The sequence below is a fragment of the Coenobita brevimanus genome, chromosome 58 (genome assembly GCF_032717465.1).
Source record: "Coenobita brevimanus isolate Jiangsu-jjx chromosome 58, ASM3271746v2, whole genome shotgun sequence".
In the NCBI taxonomy this organism is placed as follows: Eukaryota; Metazoa; Arthropoda; class Malacostraca; order Decapoda; family Coenobitidae; genus Coenobita; species Coenobita brevimanus.
In genome coordinates, this window is record NC_137011.1 from 4,558,265 (window position 1) to 4,578,035 (window position 19,771).

Genomic DNA, 19,771 nt, shown 5'->3' on the forward strand with positions numbered 1-19,771 from the left:
ATGATATAATCCTAAAATCCTTTCAGTGAAGTAACTAGAAACTACCAACTCTGACCTCTTCTGGATAATGATATCTTTTATATCATTCATTCTATCTACCATATCTATCCATCCATCTTTCTACTTATCTATAGCCAGAATCCTTAATCCCATCAGGGGTCACCACAAACAAATCACCTTCACATCACCCTGTCATCTGCCAATTGGCTGCCCTCCTGAATCTCTCCACTCCATCATTCCATCTCATCCTTGGTCTTTCCTTCCCCTTCCCTCCTCCCTCTTCACCTCACTCACATACACTCACCCATGGGTTTATAGTTTATACTTTAATAACAGATGGTCAGAGCATGCCAACACCATAATGAATTTTGATAATATAGGAAAAGGGCATGAACCTTCAGTAATATGCATGGTATGATTAACTCAATATGAAATCTGTCATTTTCACTCCATACAATCCAACAGCAATGATTCAGGACTGATTCACAAACACATGAAACACCCAAAAAAGTCTGCAATTAATAAAATTAAATTAAAAGCAAAAACCAACTAGAACTGGGGAGACTGACAAATGTAAACACTTTCACAAACCTAACTAGTTCATTATACCTACAAATGTCTTTCATTATTAATGTTACATGAAAATAATTTGTGACATTTTCATATTAAATATCCTTTGGATCCTCTGCATTTAAGATTTTTCAGCAGCCTGCCCCTTACAACAGCAATTTCATTGGTTACGGTAAAGAACAAGGACACTCCATCATGGGCGTGTCACAAAAAGCATTTGTCCACGCATTTTTCTCCAGTTTAATCATATCACTAAATTATGGTATGCCAATAAACTACATACCGGTGGATTACACTGCAAAATATTAGCAACTTTTGCTTAAATGGATAAACCTGACCGATTTCGTTTAGTAAATGAGTGTCGATTCCTGGTTTGCCAAGGGATACCAATCCTCTCCTCTCGTATTATAGTTTCTACTACAAAGTTTATCTCCTGGCAGACATTATCGGATAAATTTCTAGGAACAAGGAACAAATGCAGAGACTAGAAATAAGTGAAAATACCAGGCTGACCCAGATGCAGGCACAGGTGTCTCCAATGTTTACCTTCCCTGCCAGCTGTTTCCCTGTCCCGTTCCGCGTTCGTCTACTCTATTTTCATTTTTACAGCTCTAAAAACCATCTGTGCTTTTTATTTTGATAAAGATATAATACGTTAATTATTTGCATTTATTCTATAGTAGAAGAGCTGTCGTGTTTTAGTGATAAGTTAAATTAAAAGAAATATACATGAGGAACGAAATTTCAAGGACTGCAGATATGACAAGCAGGGTAAGACAAAACACTTACGCGACCTATTTGAAATTGCTAAATGATCTAAAATCTCTTGAAATATCGTACCATGGATATTACTAACTGCTTTTTCGGCGTTAGTTAGATACTTTCACTTACTTTCTTTTAATCTGTGCATTTTTTGCTATCTTCTGGGCGTGTTTTTTTTGTGTAGAGGCGGTTTATTGTACTGTTCTGACGGAGTTATTGATTGTACTGTACATTGGGCGTGGTTTACTTCATATTGGGTGTGGCTTATATTTATATTGGTTGTAGTGTGCGTCATATGGATGTGGTTTGCTATAATACGGCGTGCTTTGTGTTTTAGAAGTGAAATAATATGTATTTGGACATGATTTGGACATATGCAACAGTATTTTGGGAGTTTTGTTCATGGATAAGATGTATTGCATCGAAGTTCACTTACTGTACTTTTGGCTTAGTTTATATTACTAGAAGCGTGACTTGATATGTTCTGGCCGTGTTTTATCTTGGACGTGGTTCTCCGTAACTTTGGCGTGTTTTTAGCGCACTGGGCGTGGTTTTGTATAGCCTACTTGAGCATCATTTTGGCGTCTTGGGTGTGGTTTTCGGGAATGAGGCGTTTTTCATGTCTCGGGTGTGGTTTTCTGTGCTTTGGGCGTGTTCTTGGGCATGGTTTTTCTGTTCCTTGGTCATATGATATCATCTTGGCCGTGGTTTTCTGTACAGTGGCCGTGGTTTAGTGTCTTGAGCGTGGTTTCCTGTCCTTCGTGGTGGGTTTTCTCATTTTCTGTCGTCAAGTAACTCTTAACTCCTTCAAGACGTGAGAAATTTTAACTCTCTTATTCTTAACCTTTCAGTATGGGCATCTCTCTCTCTCTCTCTCTCTCTCTCTCTCTCTCTCTCTCTCTCTCTCTCTCTCTCTCTCTCTCTCTCTCTCTCTTTCCATATGATGCTGTCCATTGTAGGGGATATTAGTAAATTTATTGAAGACCGTGAACCGTAGGCTATTCCTGGTTACCTAGCACCTCTTCCTTAGCGAGTTATTTTTCTATTACACCCTCACATTCACTTGCAGGTTCAATATATCGTTTTATTGTCGAAATGGTTTTGCAGCAATACTATTCAAGATTATTTTAATGTGTGATGCATAGAATAAATCGCTGAGGAAGATACATGATGAAATCCAAGTCACTTAAGCCCGTATTTTCGTCTCTTATGAAGGTCCCTAATGCCTTTTCTTTAGCGATTTAATTTTGGGTGTGGGTGGTTAATATATTATGCAGAGTATGGCGTTGCTGGAAGGATTCGTGCAACACAGAAGAGGACAGGGAGATGCAGTAAATATAGTAAATCGCTTAGGAGAAGGTGTTAGGGAGCTTCCTTAATCTCTTTCCTAACTGGGGTGGGATTCTTAGAGGCATTTGTAATGTCGTAACTCAGATTTGTGTTTACAAGATGAAAACGAGAGTAGAAATTTTCCATTTTTTGTTCTTTCACCAAAAATAAATAAAGAAATAAATAAATAAATAAAATAGTTCCTGATTATAAGAAAAGGGGTGTCACATTTATTTATTTATCTATCTATTTATTTATTTGACAGAAGGACAAAGACAGAATGGAGTTAAAATTTTCCACGTCTCCAGTTCTTCCCGCCAAAAACACATCTGTTGCAACATGAAATCCAGTTTAAAAAGTCTTCCAGAATTCCATCCCTGAATAAAATCTCTTAGTGGTAGCAAGAATGGATCAGAAAATGCCCCATGCTCCCCTGAAACGTAAACCCAATGGACTGCAGGCTAAAATTTTCCCTCCTGCAGTCCACCATCTTCCATTTAGGGGATAGGGAAGTAGTTATCTTTGTAATATGATTAGATTCTGCCTTATCTTTTATGAGTGCAAGCGGTGATAAAGAAAACGCGTGTGAATAACACTTGTTTATATGTGAATGTTACTTGTGTTTATTATTAGTTTATTATCGTCAAAATATGAGTATTATAGTAAGTTTGTTTACATATATAAAGACATGGTGCGTATTTTTGGTGATACATTGTGACTGGGTATAATTTTTGAGATTGGATACAAATACATTGGAGTTGTTTCTGAAGTTAAATGCATCTTACTACTACTGCTACTACTACCACTGCTACTACTACTACTACTACTACTTTTTCTATTACTATTAACACTACGGTAATACTGTACTATTACGATAATACTCCTCTTTGTTAGATATGCTCTTTCTCTCTCTCTCTCTCTCTCTCTCTCTCTCTCTCTCTCTCTCTCTCTCTCTCTCTCTCTCTCTCTCTCTCAGGGGACGTTCCAACAGGCATGAATGATGATTAAAAGTGCACTGAAATATCAATGTGATATTAAAGGCACTTCATATGTATTTCTTGATTTTCTTATATTTGTGGCACATCTTACATTTTATCTATTTGATTATACATACATACCACACATACATACATACAAACCATACATACATACATACGGTATTTTATTTATGTATACGTATTTTCAGCTTATGTTTTCTTTTTTAGGCCTGAGTAGCGTAGGTTAATAATATATGTGTGCAAACGAAAATTTATACAAGCAAGTCTCTAACCCTCTTTCTCGACTGGTCACTGCTGCACACCAAATTATGCCAACTCTTATATCACTGCCAACTCCTATCTCATTACCCACTGTGCGAGTTACCACCCTATCCCGTAGCCACTCGTCTGTCAACACCACATCGTAAGCGGCACTAGTGGGGCATTACGCTATTTCTACCAGTCAGGAGGAAGGGACGACCATGAGAGTGAAATGTGGCTGTAGGTTTGGCCACACAAATATCACTCTTAGACACGAAACATTCAGACATAAGGAAAGTCACTCCATCCTTCATCTGAGTAACTGTACATTAAGTCAAAATCCAAGCTCAAAATCTCATAATATTGCCAATCTTATTATGCATCTCAATTTTCTTTTTTCCAACAGTTCAAGTAACTGTTGGGAAGTGGCTAGCTGCATTTGGCACTTTGGTTTAGCTTCCAGTACATAGAAAATATCAGCTATATCCAGTCCACTCCCAGCACACACACACACACACACACACACACACACACACACACACACACACACACACACACACACACACACTTTTGGGTATTTTATAAGTATAATATATGGGAATTTATTCTAAACTACTCCAAAGTATCTAAATGAAAATATTTAACAGAACATAACTACAGAGTGGCTCCCTCAACCTCATATTTTATCTAATGTTCCATACTCCATCGCTCTGCTGTAGAATTGGGTTTGTTCTGGTTAATATCCTAGTAGTAAGTTCGACATGTTTCGTTTATGTAATTTCACTAGGCTATACGATATTCCTTTTTTGCTCTAACTTGGACTAAAATTGCCATCGTTCCATCTTAATGCTGAACTGTAGCAAGAGAGTCGCACTAAAATATGATGCTAGTCACGAAGAGGTGCTAAGGAAAGGACGTAAAGTTGTAGCATTCTCTTTTTCTGTCAGTGAGCAACATGAAACAGGCTGCAAAAGGACGAAAATTTGGGCCAGGTTAGAGTAAAAACAGCATGGTTATTTGGTTGCCTTAGGCCATCTATCTATCTATATATTTATCGACCTATCTACCTATCTATTCAGTGTACAGGTGTAATTTCTCTAAGGGGTGAAAGAGACGCCTTCCCGCGCTCTCTTGAAGCTACTCTGCGGGTATGACGCGCCGAAATGATGTAAACATTGGAATTCTCTTTCTTCCTAGCGGTCTTTGAATCAGGCCTCCTCCTCACTCTGGGCTTTTTCGTTTTTCCCTTCAATGGCGCTGAATCTGGTGCTAATTTTCCCTTCTTCGTCCAGTATACACTCTCAAGTCCCAGGAAGAGGGCGGAGAAGACGACGCCGACGACGAGGATGACGAAGGCGGTGGCGGTGTGGGTGAAATCGAGGTCGGTAAAGGAAGTCTCCTCACATGGTAACGTCTTCCCCCACCACTGTCGCCTTAACCTGTCCAGCACCCCGCCATCACTGAGCCGGGACAGTCTGAGAGGATGATGATGATAGATAGATAGATAGGTAGGTAGATAGATGCAATAGACGTGATAGATGAGATAGATAATTTACTGTGACATCCTAACTACATCCTATCAACATAATAGGCCTCAGTGAGTAGCCATTATTGGTATTTTTATTATTGTATGAGTGAGTTGTTTGTCTTGCCAAAATCTGAGGTAGGATTTTTATTTTCTTAGCTCTTTATTATTCTGTTTGAACACTTTCTTAGAAATACTGATAGATGTATAGATAGAGAGGTAACAAGAGCAACAGATAGGTAGGTAGAGATGATACATGGATCGATGGATGGGTGGATGGATGGATGAATGGATTATGTACTGTGTGTGTGTATGGAGGGATGAAGGATGGATGGATGCACCGGGTATGTATTGTTAAGAGAGAGAGAGAGAGAGAGAGAGAGAGAGAGAGAGAGAGAGAATAATGTCTCGTGTATCACACATCTTTACTCATAAACATCAAGGCCAGTATTCCCGTAGGGCAAGGAGGCTCTCTAGCACCGATTTCTGAGCGATTAATTTTTGGACACAGCTGGTTAATTTCCTTTTGTACGCTGTTTATGCAGAGTATGGCGATATTTGAAAGATTTACATAACACAGAAGATAGCTACTTATTTTTGGATATGGCTGGTAAATATCCTTTTGTACGTTGTTTATGCAGAGTATGGCGATGTTAGAATAATTTATATAACACAGAAGAGAGCGACTTCTTTTTGGATATGGCTGGTTAATATCCTTTGGTACGTTGTTTATGCAGAGTACGGTGATGTTAGACTTATACGGCACAGAATAGACCGCTGAGGAAAAGGTGTTAGGGAGCTTCCTTAACCCAAGACTCACTCCTTGTCCATCACTCTAGCGAAGGGCAGGTTCTTCACGTATCCCAGTCGTCCATGATTAGGGAACAAATCCACCTTGATCTCCCTAATAGAGCAGTTGTCCCTGTAGGTGTATCGCATGATGGGGGATTCGGTGAGAAGGGCGTAGTTCCCGCTCAAAAGCTTCTTCACCCCCGTCTCCTCAGTGTCCACGATCAAGCTGGGGTCGGCGTCCAAACGAGCCGACAAAATCTGGTACTGTCTGCCTTTAGCGTCCTGGGGAATGATTGGGTTAGTTTTGGTTAGATTTACTTAGATTTGGTTAGGTTGGGATGGAGGATTAGGTTGGTTTAGGTTAGATTTGATTAGGTTGGGATGGATGATTAGGTTAGATTTCCTTGGATTTGGTTAGATTTGGTTAGATTGCCATGGATGAAGTACTTGGGATTATGGTAGATTAGAGTAAATTTGACTGGGTTGGCTTGGGTTGGGGTGGGATGGGTTTATCTGAAGTGAGTTGGTTGGCTGATTTAGTAGACTCACTTGTATAAACTGCCTTAGCGGTGTGCCATTAATAATACCAATCCACACACCTGTATGAACTAAGAGGTGTACCCTTAATAATACCACATCTTCTCACCTGTATTAACTAAGAGGTGTGCCCTTAAAAATACCAGTCTGCTCACCTGTATAAACCAAGAGGTGTTCGGTACCCTTTATAATACCAGTCTGCTCACCTGTATAAACCAAGAGGTGTACGGTACCCTTTATAATACCAGTCTGCTCACCTGTATAAACCAGAGGTGTACCCTTAAAAATACCAGTCTTCCCACCTGTATAGACTGCCTTAGAGGTGTGCCCTTCGTACTACCAGTCTGCTCACCTGAATAAACTGCCGCAGCGGTGTTCCCCTCATAATACCGATTTGCCAGCTGGGGTAACTCTGCACTGCCTCCGTGAAGGTGGTGAAGGGCGGTGTTTTGGTGCTGACGGTGAGGTAGGAGGTGAGGAGGGCAGTATAATTGGCGTAGAGAATTACACACGAAACCCAGAAGATCCAAAAGACGGTGCGGCCACGTAGGCTGATGGGGGTAGTGGGGACGCCTGTGGAAAGCGATGATGATGATGATGATGATGAGGAGGAGGAGGAGGAGGAGGATGGTGATGATGGTGGTGGTGGTGGTGGTGATTATTGTTATTTTCATTGTTATTTCATCATTATCATGGCTGGATTTAAAATATGGTGTAATGTGGACTCCTGTCGAAAATGTTTATAATTACTGTTGCTATCATTATTATTATTATTATTATTATTATTATTATCATTATTATTATCATTATTGTTATTATTATTATTATTATTACTATTATCATTATTATTATTATTATTATTATCATTATTATTATTATTATTATTATTATTATTATTATTATTATTATTATTATTATTATTATTATTATTATTATTACTGCTGTTACTACCACTACTACTACCACTACTGGTACTGCTACTACTATTACCATTAGGCAGGGTGCCAACCATCCACTCACTTGATACAGCGCTACCTTCAAGTGACTAAACACTGAGTGATCAAATAATTTATCTATCTGCCTACCTACCTATCTAACCATCTCTCTCTCTCTCTCTCTCTCTCTCTCTCTCTCTCTCTCTCTCTCTCTCTCTCTCTCTCTCACCTTGCTGTACGAGGCAGGAGAAAAACATAAAAGAAATATCAGGCAGGGAGAAAATATCCTTGGGAACTCTTGCCCCTTCCCAGCGACTGATCACCCAAAGGCAGAGGGATGAAACGACCAGAAGAACGACCGTCATTGCCCAGGTATCCCCGCTGAACGACAACACATACGTTCCCCACCTGCAGGAAGAACGAGAAGGAGGGGTGAAGTTGGAGGAGAAGGAGGAGGAGGAAGAACGGTGGAATCGTGTTTGTTATTCTTTCTGAGTCCGTGTTTTTACTCTCTGTCTCTGTCTCTGTCTGTCTGTCTGTCTGTCTCTCTCTCTCTCTCTCTCTCTCTCTCTCTCTCTCTCTCTCTCTCTCTCTCTCTCTCTCTCTCTCTCTCTCTCTCCCTCTCTCTCTCCAGTTTATTAGTCCATTTTTCCATCCGGTCACCTGTCCATGTCCATTTATCTCTCTCAGTCAATCTGTCAGTCTCTATTAATCTATCCATCTATCTATTTAAGAGTTGGTCCATCTATACCCCTATCTATCAGTCAGTTTATCTATCTACCACTCCATCTACCCATCCATCTCACCCGATCTTGGAGAGGGTAGAGTTGTATCGGATGTAGAGGTTCCGGGTATAATGCTCGACAGGAACCGAAAAATCCATCACTTCCAGCCTATCCAGAGAGATGGTGAGACTAGCTAGAATGATGTCAGCCTCCTGGGGATAAAGGGATAGGGTTAAATAATGGATGGATGGAGGGATGGATGGATGGGTGGATAGAGGGAGGTAGGACTGAATGGATGGCTGGATGGATTGGTGGAGGGAGGTAGGGCTGAATGGATGGTTGGATGGATGGTTGGATGGGTGGATGGATGCAAGTAGGGAGGTAGGACTGAGTGGATGGTTGGATGGTTGCATGGATGGGTGGAGGGAGGGAAGGAGGTAGGACTGAATGGATGATTGGAGGATAAATGGATGGATGGATGGAGGGAGGGAGGTAGGACTGAATGGATGGATGGATGGATGGTTGGATGGGTGGATGGAAGGAGGGAGGGAGAAAAGGTGAGTTATTTGTTTAGGTGGATGGGTGACTGGAAAGATGGATTGGTGGATGGTTAAGTGGGTGGATGAATGGATAGACGGATGGATGCTTGGATGGGTGGATGATTGAATGGATGGACTGGTGGATGGATGGATGCTTGAATGAACGGAGGGAGGGAGGAAGGAAAAAATTGATGGATGGATGAGTGAATGGATAGATGGATGGGCGAAATGAAAGAATGGATGGATGGTTGGACTGATGAATGGACAAGTGATTGGGTGAATGGGTGAACATTTGGATGAGAAAGTAGGTAAAAGAAAAAAAGTGGATGAAACGATGAATGGATGAAAAGCAGTAAATCTCTCTCTCTCTCTCTCTCTCTCTCTCTCTCTCTCTCTCTCTCTCTCTCTCTCTCTCTCTCTCTCTCTCTCTCTCTCTCACCTTTCTGTATAACATGCCCACAAGACCAGAAAAGTTGTCTCTCTTGCCCATTCCAAACACATAGTTAGAAGGGGGCCCAGGAGGAAACACCAGTCGATATCTGCGGGTGATAGAGGGGTGTTAGATGGTGTTAGAGGGTGTTAGAGGGTGTTAGAGGGTCCTAGAGGAGAGGGGAGGCAGTGGGAGATCCATACACACACACACACACACACACACACACACACACACACACACACACACACACACACACATCTGAAGGAAGAAAAACAAGAAAAAGAAAAAGAGAAAAAGAGAGGGAGAGCAGTAGGAGACCCGTACACACACACACACACACACACACACACACACACACACACACACACACACACACACACACACACACACACATCTGGGGGTAGCAAGAAAGACAAAGAGAAAGAAAAACGCATCCTAGTGAAGATGTTGATAAATAATTCCAATTGCTCTTGCACTCCCACCCCCTAACAATCAGCAACTAACAAGACAGTCTACTTGGCCATTATCCTGCACTAACAAAGACAATTCATTTATTTAACGAAGCTCAGTGGTAGAAAAAAGACAGCACGACGGCTCTACATCCTTTCTACAGCACTTCTTCGTGACTAGCACCGTATTCTAGTGTTAATCTCTCGCTACATCTCAGAGCTGAAGGTGGAGAGATGGTCATTTTACGCATACACTGTTTGTACTCAGACTTGGCTCATAATAATAACAAAAGCAGCAATAATAATAATAGTAATAATAATAATAATAATAATAATAATAATAATAATCCAGAAAAATAATTCAAAATATGATTGTCTCCCTCAAAATTTTAGGCAGTGTTGAAAAAAATGGTTGACAGATGGAGTGAGTTGAAGACATACCTATAGAGCTTTTTTTTTTTTTTTTAAGAGAGAGAGAGAGAGAGAGAGAGAGAGAGAGAGAGAATTCTTCCAGTACAGTTTAAAAAAAAAAAAAGTATTTCCCCAGTTCCATCCGGAGAAAATTTACAGCTGGAGAAACACACTGTTATCTCTGCCAATGTGTGTTCCAAATGGATCGATTTTTTTCCCCTATGTACTCGTATTCGTCAGACTTTAGGAAGACTCTGGTGTCTCTCTACCTGCCTGCTTGTATCTGTGAAAGATTTTGGTAATGTTGTTCTGTGCGTTTATTTCTTTTCAGTGTGTGTGTGTGTGTGTGTGTGTGTGTGTGTGTGTGTGTGTGTGTGTGTGTGTGTGTGTGTGTGTGTGTGTGTGTGTGTGTGTGTGTGTGTGTGTGTCCCTGTGTGTGTGTGCGTGTGTGTGTGTGTGTGTGTGTGTGTGTGTGTGTGTGTGTGCGTCCGTGTGTGTGTGTGCGTGTGTGTGTGTGTGTGTGTGTGTGTGTGTGTGTGTGTGTGTGTGTGTGTGTGTGTGTGTGTGTGTGTGTGTGTGTGTGTGTGTGCGCGCGAGTGTGTTTACTTGAGTTTTTGTGCTTCATGGAGCTATTATCTCATTATCCATGCATATTCTGGAAGGCGTGTAATTCACCGGGTCGATCAGGCTCACGTGATGGTTGTGATCATCAGCATTGTACCCTCCCGGAAGAGAGTTGAGAGCTCATATAGTCCGATCTAAGGGTAAAGCTTTGACCTTCACACATGCACACACCCATCCCCTTGCTCCAGGGGGGCAGTAACCACCCTCTTCGTCAGTGAAACTTTTCGCATCCCGAGCAAGGCGCGAACCCCGTCTTAGCAGATGCTAGGCGAGAGCGTTACCACTGAGCTGGCGAGCGGTGTGCGTGTGTGTGTGTGTGTGTGTGTGTGTGTGTGTGAAATCTTTGGAATGAAAGTTTTGTCATATGAAGTGAGCTACTCTTACATTTACAAAAGCTTCTCGCTGTTTTATATTGCTCCAGTTTCTGCGCTTCGTTCGTCTCTTCTGCTACCGAATCCCTCACGCACCACACTCGTCATTCACGCACCAAGCCTGTGTTTTCTGTCTACTGTGGCCGCGGTAGTGTTGTGAGGAATGAAGTGTTTATGCCGCGAACCGAAAATTACGATCTTACGCATAAAGAAGACACATATATATTTGTATGTTGGTTTGTTTATACGTTTGTGACTATTATTATTGTTGACGACAAAAAGGGCGCCATTTTGTTAGCTTAGTGGAGTTTAAAGAAGTGTTTTTGCTCATAAAGGAGAATGAAATTTCGCCGGAACCCAAAATTAAATTTTACGCATAAAAAAGACGCACAAATCTCCTTACGTGGGTGTATTCAGTGCGTACGTGGCTGTGATATTATTGACGCCATAACTCCCATTTTCTTTACTTAATAGTCTTGAAATAAGTTTTTTTGCTCATGAAGGAGAAAGAAGCATTGGCATAAAACACAATGACTTAAGTAAGTGTGTCTGGTGTGTTCGCGGTAGTATTATTACCACCATTACTGTACATAACATCCAGTTCGTGCCTTTTGTGTGATGTAATGTGTTGTGGGGAGAACGAAGAAATATGATAAAGTTAAAAAAAAAAAAGAAGGAAAGAAAGAAGAAAGAAAGATGAAAGAAAGAAAGCAAGGCAAACTGACAGGAAAAAAGAAAATGAAGTTTTTTTTTTTTTGTTGTTGTTTTTTTTGAGAACAAGGAGTAAAGATTGAAAAAACAAGATGATGATGAAATGAAAATATCTGTCGGTAAGTTTGTTGGCTCTGTCTGTTTGTTAGAGTCTTACTGAAACCATAAACATCTATCTATCTATTATCTATCTGTCTATCTATATCCAGACACCTTAACCCTAGAAGAGGTGGCCACAAACAAATCACCTCCATATCACCCTATCATCAGCCATCTAACTGCCCTCTCTCCAACTCACACCACACGCCCACCCCTCCCCGTAACCTTCCATCTCCTCACATCTATTATACAAAAGAATATTAAAATGTCATATACAAAATAAATCGCTAAGTAAGAGGTGTAAGGAAGGCTACAATCAGAAATATTTACATCGTTTTTACACCGTGGAACTGTAAATAACCACCTGGGAGAATTACCTGGCTGACAGCTGTAAATCGAGGAAGGAGAGGTATATTAATGTGTTTATAAATATCCCATCCTTTACACACTCGTTGAATCAATGTGTGTGTGTGTGTGTGTGTGTGTGTGTGTGTGTGTGTGTGTGTGTGTGTGTGAGAGAGAGAGAGAGAGAGAGAGAGAGAGAGAGAGTGAGAGGGAGGGAGGGGGGAGGGAGAAAGTGAATACGAGACGAAAAACGTAGACGATTATGTGTCTATTTTTTGTCCCTGTCTGAGAATTTTTTTACTCCCATTTTCGTGTGTGTGTGTGTGTGTGTGTGTGTGTGTGTGTGTGTGTGTGTGTGTGTGTGTTTTATGTATGCATCAGCGCGTGGCTGGGCCGAGTTTGCAGGGAAAGTATATCCATGAATTTCAATTACTTTTTAGCATTATACTCAAGTGAATTTGAGTGTTTAGTTCTATGTGTATAAGAAGGATATTTGTTCATTTATCTATTTATTTATTTTACAGACGAAGATTAATTTATGAGTCTTGCGGCCTGTGTGTGTGGTGTGTGTGTGTGTGTGTGTATATATATATATATATATATATATATATATATATATATATATATATATATATATATATATATATATATATATATGTATGTATGTTCTATATGTATGTAATTCACTGGGTCGGTCAGGATCACTTGATGTTCGTGATCGTCAGCTTTTGTGTCTGTCTGTCTCTGTCTCTCTGCCTGCCTGTCTGTCTATCTGTCTGTTTCTCTGTCTGTCTGTCTGTCTGTCTGCTTGTCTACCTGTGTGTGTGTGTGTGTGTGTGTGTGTGTGTGTGTGTGTGTGTGTGTGTGTGTGTGTGTGTGTGTGTGTGTGTGTGTGTTTTATCGCTCTACTCACGTGAAATTGAGTTTGTTGGCGAGTGTGTTGAAGATATCCACGAGATACCCAACGTAGGTCACATTGCCCTCCATACGACTGTGGAGAGAGAAGAAGAAGGTTTGGGGTTAGCGCCTATCGAGTACACGTGCATCATCAAAGCAAAAGATCGGAATTTAAGAGCGTTAAGTGGTATGGGAGACTTCATAGCAACTGCTCCTTGGTGATTTATTTTGAATGTTGCAGTAGTAATAGTAGTAGTAGTAGTAGTAGTAGTAGTAGTAGTAGTAGCAACAACAACAGTGATGAAATTGGTGGTGGTGATGGTGCTGGTGGTGAAATATAAAAGCAAGATGGATGCGAAGTAAAAATCGTTTGCGTGCTCAAGATTGCACCCTCCTTTCTTTGATGCTGAATCAGTATCACCCTAATCATTTATACATTCATAGATGCCCAAAGAACTGTTACCTTGACTGTAAACTGAGCATTCATTAACTATAAAAGGGAAATTAAAAAGAAGGTGGCATTTCTTTCATTAATGTTTAGCGAGTATGTAACATCCTATTCCTTTATACATTCCCAGACGTTTTAAGAAATTAACTTTTAACAAACTAGCTAATAGTCAAATAATAATGAGATTAATATGAATACATTAAAAAGCTTGTTGAATTAGTAAGGTCTTTAAAACCATTACCACTAACCAAAAACTGCATCATAATATCAACAAGAAAATCGGAATGTAAGTGTGAGCAGACCGACGCTCTTATGTAAACAAACCGCCTCTCCGCATGGACCATCCTGGAAACGGGATGGTTCGTCAATCAACAATAACCTATATCCTTCTCGTGCTTCCTTCTCTCTTTTTCTTCCCCTTTACGAACGTCAGCAACAACAATGACGGAATTCACGGCTATTATCCCACCACAATATATCACTGGAGGAGGCGCGAGGGGAATCGATGTGACAGATAATTAAAGAAGGGGAGCAGCCCGAGGCCACTGCGGTACCACAGTATGTCTTGGAGCTTAATTATTGAAGACCGTCTTCTTGGTGGTACTGGAGGTTTCATTGCACTTATTTCTTTGTGGTTTATCATTCGTTTTACACCTTGGTATTCTATTTTACGTTTTAATCTATAATTTTAATACAGATATGGTTTGCCTCAGTAACGTGCGGTCGGCCATTGGAAGAAACATACACAGGAGGAAGTATAAACACAAAGAATGATAACACCCATACTATGTTTTTGGAAGAAATATAAACACAAAAAATTACAACATTCATATCATTTTTAGAACTTAAATGGAGGGAGACAACTCAGCATACTCTTATTTCTTCATTTCTCCGTGTTATTCAGGGCAGCGCTACCAATTAAAATCTCCCAAAGAAGGTCAAGAGGAGACTAATTTTTTCTCATGACCGACTGTACAATTGGATGCAAAATAAGTGGTTCGGGAAACGATGGTATAAAATCAACATCACCTGGAATTCGAACTTAGATGAGTGCGCGAGTGAGTTTTATTTTTTTGGTGAGGGTTGGTTAAATAGCTGCTCTTCTTCCGTAATTGATGAGGTTCGATAAACTAACGTAACATTTTATACAAGCGGTGTGATCATTCGCTGTGCAGTATAAGAGACAATTACACCTTACACTGCTACACCTAATTCACGTTTCAGTTACTGTACCTCACACTGCCACACTACACACACACACACACACACACACACACACACACACACACACACACACACACACACACACACACACACACACACACACACACACACACACACACACACACACACACACACACACACACACACATACCACATGCACATTTGATGCTATAATCTTTCTCTTCTCCTACTGTCCACAAACATTTTTACCACAAATAGAGGAAAAATACTGTAAGTTAAAGTGAGATATATAGAGGAAGATTTTTTTTTTTTTTTATGATGCGTTTGTCGATTCTGATGTTTTACTGAGAAACGAATGAGCAAAGGAATTGTATCTTTTGTGGGCCATGAATTTCTTGACAGACAAAAAAGCAGCTTGTTTTATGTGGAGCTTTAAATGTTGACAGTAGTAGTAGTAGTAGTAGTGGTGGTGGTGGTGGTAGTAGTAGCAGCACCCATGGTAGTAGTAGTAGTAATAACAGTAGTAGTAGTAGTAGTCGTAGTAGTAAACCCTGGCTCATCTGAAAGTGAACCCGGTGGATTGTGGGCTCTAGCTGTCCCTTTTCTGCAATACATCATCTCCTTCCCAGGGTCTTTCCTTACACGAATAAAATCACTTGAAGGCAGCCAGAATAAGCTTGAAATAGGACATAAGAAGAGGTATGGAGGTTGGTGAAGCGAGGGAAGTGGCTAGAGATCGAGCAGGTTGGATGAATTTTGTACGGTGGAGTGCATGACAAGGATTCGGCTTCTCGTATTTCTTTCTTCTTCTTCTTTTTTTTTTACTTGACAGTAGTTGGATTCACTCTCTTCTGAAGCTAATTATGAAGCGTATATATGTGGACAAGTGTAGAGTCATGATTCCAGGAGCTTGATTGGTGGGTGAATGAGTGTGTGGCCCATTTCCCTAGGCAGGCCCTTGATTAGCTCTCTCACTGTCTTGTTTACCGGTAGTTGTTTTTCCCTGCTTCCCCGACCCTACATCGCCTCAATTGTGGGCGGGAAAAAGAGGCGGGATGATGATGATGTTGATGAGGATGATGGTAATGATGATGGAATTATTGATGATGATGATGATGATGATGATGATGATGATGATGATGATGATGGAATTATTGATGATGATGATGATGATGATGGAAATACAGATGATGATGATGGAATTATTGATGATGTTGATGATAATGGAAATACTGATGATGATGATGAAATTATTGATGATGATTATGGTAATGATGATGATGATGATGATGATGATGATATTGGTGATGATGATGATAATGATGATCGAATTTTTGATGATGATGATGATGATTGAAGATTCCTTTTTCTATCTTTTCAGCCTCCAGTCTTGCAAATTCAGTTTTCATAATTTCTCATGCTGCCCTAGCCATAACCATTTCATGTTTAGAACTCTTTTTTTTGTTTTTTGTTTTTTTAATATCTTCTAACTTACGTCACATCAATTGATTTAGCTCTGGAACTCTGCTCGTAGTGAAAGGGTTACCCAAGGCTATATGTAATCCCTCTAGTTGTCAAAAAAATAGTAGTAGTAGTAGTAGTAATAATAATAGTAGTGGTGGTGGTGGTGGTGGTGGTGATAGTAGCAGTAGTAGTAGCAGTAGTAGTAGTAGTAGTAGTAGTAGCAGTAGTCATTTCTTTATTTCGTAATACAGGATACATATACAGATTCAATAATATTACGTAACCCAAAATTTCTGAGGCCACTGTGCAGTAAAGAACATACATGACGATAGCATATCCTTCCGAATGATGGCCTCTGGTAGTCACTTAAAAGATATATACTACTATACACACAAGTACGTACATATACATACACATACACATACACATACATGCACATACTATAACACATCAAAATCACTATTGCTCTCTTAGGCCAATGAAAACTATAAGTAATGACATAAAAAGATTACAAATTAGTAGTAGTAGTAGTAGTAGTAGTAGTAGTAGTAGTGTCGTGGTGGTGGTGGTGGTGATGGTGGTGGTGGTGGTGGTAGTAATGGTAACAGTAATAATAATAATAATCCATCCATCCATCATCCAATCCTACGTTGCCCCATGAGGAGCGTAGAAGCCCGGGGCTAGGCAGTTGGTCCTGACATTTAAGATGAGAGTGACCAGCCTCACTCATCCCTGAGTGGCATTACATGAGCAATAAACCCCAATCACCCCTTGGATATAAATATTCACCGGTTCAGTCCGACTGGAGCACAATAATTACCCACTAAACCACCAGGCGCCAAAATTTGGTTATATGGTTACCACCCAGCGTAGTAAATGGTTTCCTGGTGTACAGGAAACCATTTGGCTTGTCACTCAGTGTAGAGTCACCCACAGGCAGAAGGGAGAGGAAAGAATGAATAATAATAATAATAATAATAATAATAATAATAATAATAATAATTTCCCCCAAAAGAATATATTATCTGGAGAGAGAGAGAGAGAGAGAGAGAGAGAGAGAGAGAGAGAGAGAGAGAGAGAGAGAGAGAGAGAGAGAGAGAATGAAATCTGGAAGCCGCCCTGGGATTGAATAGATGAAGCCCTTGATGGGAAAAAAATATTATATCAGTGCCACCACGTGAAGGCGTCCCTCTCCAGCCTTCAAGAAGCAACGAAAAAGCTCATTATAAATATCCTCTTTTGAAACACGTAAAAATAATATATATAAAAACAGTGAAATGAAGGGTAAAGAAGTGTACTAAACATTGTAAAAAGTGAGATGGAAAGTAAAAAAGTGTAGTAAAATTATACAAAGTGATATGGAGTGTAAGGAAGTGTAGCAAAAATTATAAAAACTGAGATGGAGAGTGAGGGTGTGTAATTCATGCCTGGCTAAACGAGGCAGTAGAGTCAACACAGGTTAGTGGGTGTAAACACGCTATGAGAGACTGACTGACGGGTTAATGGCGGGGCGATATAAGATACTGATTTATAGGCGACGTGAGGTGAGGTTAAAAATGTGTATGAGAGAGAGAGAGAGAGAGATGGTAGACGTGAGTTGGAGGTGGAAGTAAGCTACGTAAAATAAGCTGCAAAAGGACGAAAAATCTGGGCCAAGTTAAGATGAAAAAGGACGTGGAAGTCAGTATCACACCTAAAAAAAAATAAATAAAAAAAGAGAGAGAGAAACATAATATACTTCAATATAACAAATAAGCTCGTGGTAGTAGAGGTATAATAGACAGAGGAAGAGACAGAAACAAGGAACGATAGAAAGATAGTCCTGTCATAGCAGAAGCAATGTCTATGATCTCAACGTTCTCTCATACTAGACAGAGAAATCAGATATACATACAATGGGTGTGTGGTGAAGCATCAGTGATAGAAAGCTATAATGAAAGACCAGAGACAGACACAGAAAAGGAGAGAAAGATTAAGTCCTGTCATAGAAGAAGCACTCTATTTTCTTTCTTTTCTATATACATACGGTGGGTGTGTAGCGAAGCAGAGAGGGTCGTGGTGGTGGTACTGGTAGCCAAGATCCTTAGCGTAGTCTGGCTTCGGACACTTCACCCCCTTCATTATATAAGGCTGGTACTGAGGAGAAGACTGTGTTTAGTAGAAGTAGTAGTAGTAGTAGTAGTAGTAGTTCTTGTTGTTGTTGTTGCTCCAGGTTCATCCGTATGTGAACCCCGTGGACTGCAGGCTGAAGTTACCTCACTCCTGCAGCCCACCATTCTTCTTTTAGGGGGATAGGGAGGGAGTTGAGGGACGTTTGTATAACTGGGCAGCTCCACCACCCAGTTATGCCGATGCCACCACATGAAAGCGTCCCAGGAGGTATTAAAATATCCACTTTAATAAAATTTTGAGTATATATAAAAATTGTGAGTTATTTTTGAAAGGTTTGATGTCTAGGGCTGGATATGAAGAATTGTTTGTTTATATGTACATTTACCTGTATGTAATTTTTCTGTCTATATGTGTGTTTCAATCTCGCCATCTCTCTCTCTCCATGTTGAGGATATTCACAGACACATACAGAGAGAGAGAGAGAGAGAGAGAGAGAGAGAGAGCACCTGGACTTAGACTAATTTTCATTAATACTACACCTTTACTCTCACACAGATCCCTCTTCATTAAGGCTACACCTACACACAGACGCCTACACAGCCTTCCCTCACCTCATCTGACCCTAGGCGATGTTTGGTAAGTGTTCCTCTATAGCACTGGTTCTAAATTCAGTGGTTCTAAATCCAGTGGTTCTAAATTCAGTGGTTCTAAATCCAGTGGTTCTAAATCCATTGGTCGTCACTCAAAATTTGGGTTGCTAGTCAGTCGAATACTTAAAAAAAAAGATTTCTAGTTTTAATTTGTTGCGGTTCTGGAATAGAATTAATGTTCCTTTCGTTGTCTCTCTCTCTCTCTCTCTCTCTCTCTCTCTCTCTCTCTCTCTCTCTCTCTCTCTCTCTCTCTCTGTTTCTTTCTTTTTCTGTTTTTTTCTTTGATTTTATTTGGCATTTTAAAAAGTTTCCCTCTTCTTTCTTTTCTTTCATTCCCTCTCTTTCTTTTCTTCCTTTGCTTGTTTTAATTTCTTTCCTTTTTTTCACGACCTGAGTTGCCAATTTCTTACATACCCAATTTTGTGTCTCGATCGAAAAGAATTTAGAATTGTTGCTCTAAATGATTTATTGTATTAAGATTTTTTTTTATGTTTTTGTAGAATGGGAGTGCGTTAGTGGACATTTGTGCTGGGAGGGGGTTGGTGATAGCCAATACCCTCTTCAGGCATAAAATGATCCACAGGTATACATGGCGAGTGATGAGAAGGGTGGGTGGTGAA

At 40.2% G+C, this 19,771-nt stretch overlaps 1 protein-coding gene across 1 annotated transcript; it reads right to left on the bottom strand.

The window, feature by feature from the left end:
* Positions 1-1,894: 1,894 nt before the first annotated feature.
* On the bottom strand, positions 1,895-13,382 carry LOC145402556 (glutamate receptor ionotropic, kainate glr-3-like). The gene is made up of 8 exons (XM_080274561.1): positions 13,309-13,382; positions 9,392-9,491; positions 8,495-8,625; positions 7,918-8,096; positions 7,106-7,326; positions 6,245-6,498; positions 5,125-5,374; positions 1,895-2,044 (listed from the first exon to the last, which is right to left on the bottom strand). The coding sequence occupies exons 1-8, from the start codon at positions 13,380-13,382 to the stop codon at positions 1,895-1,897; spliced, it is 1,359 nt and encodes a 452-aa protein (XP_080130687.1).
* Between the last annotated feature and the right edge of the window lie 6,389 nt (positions 13,383-19,771).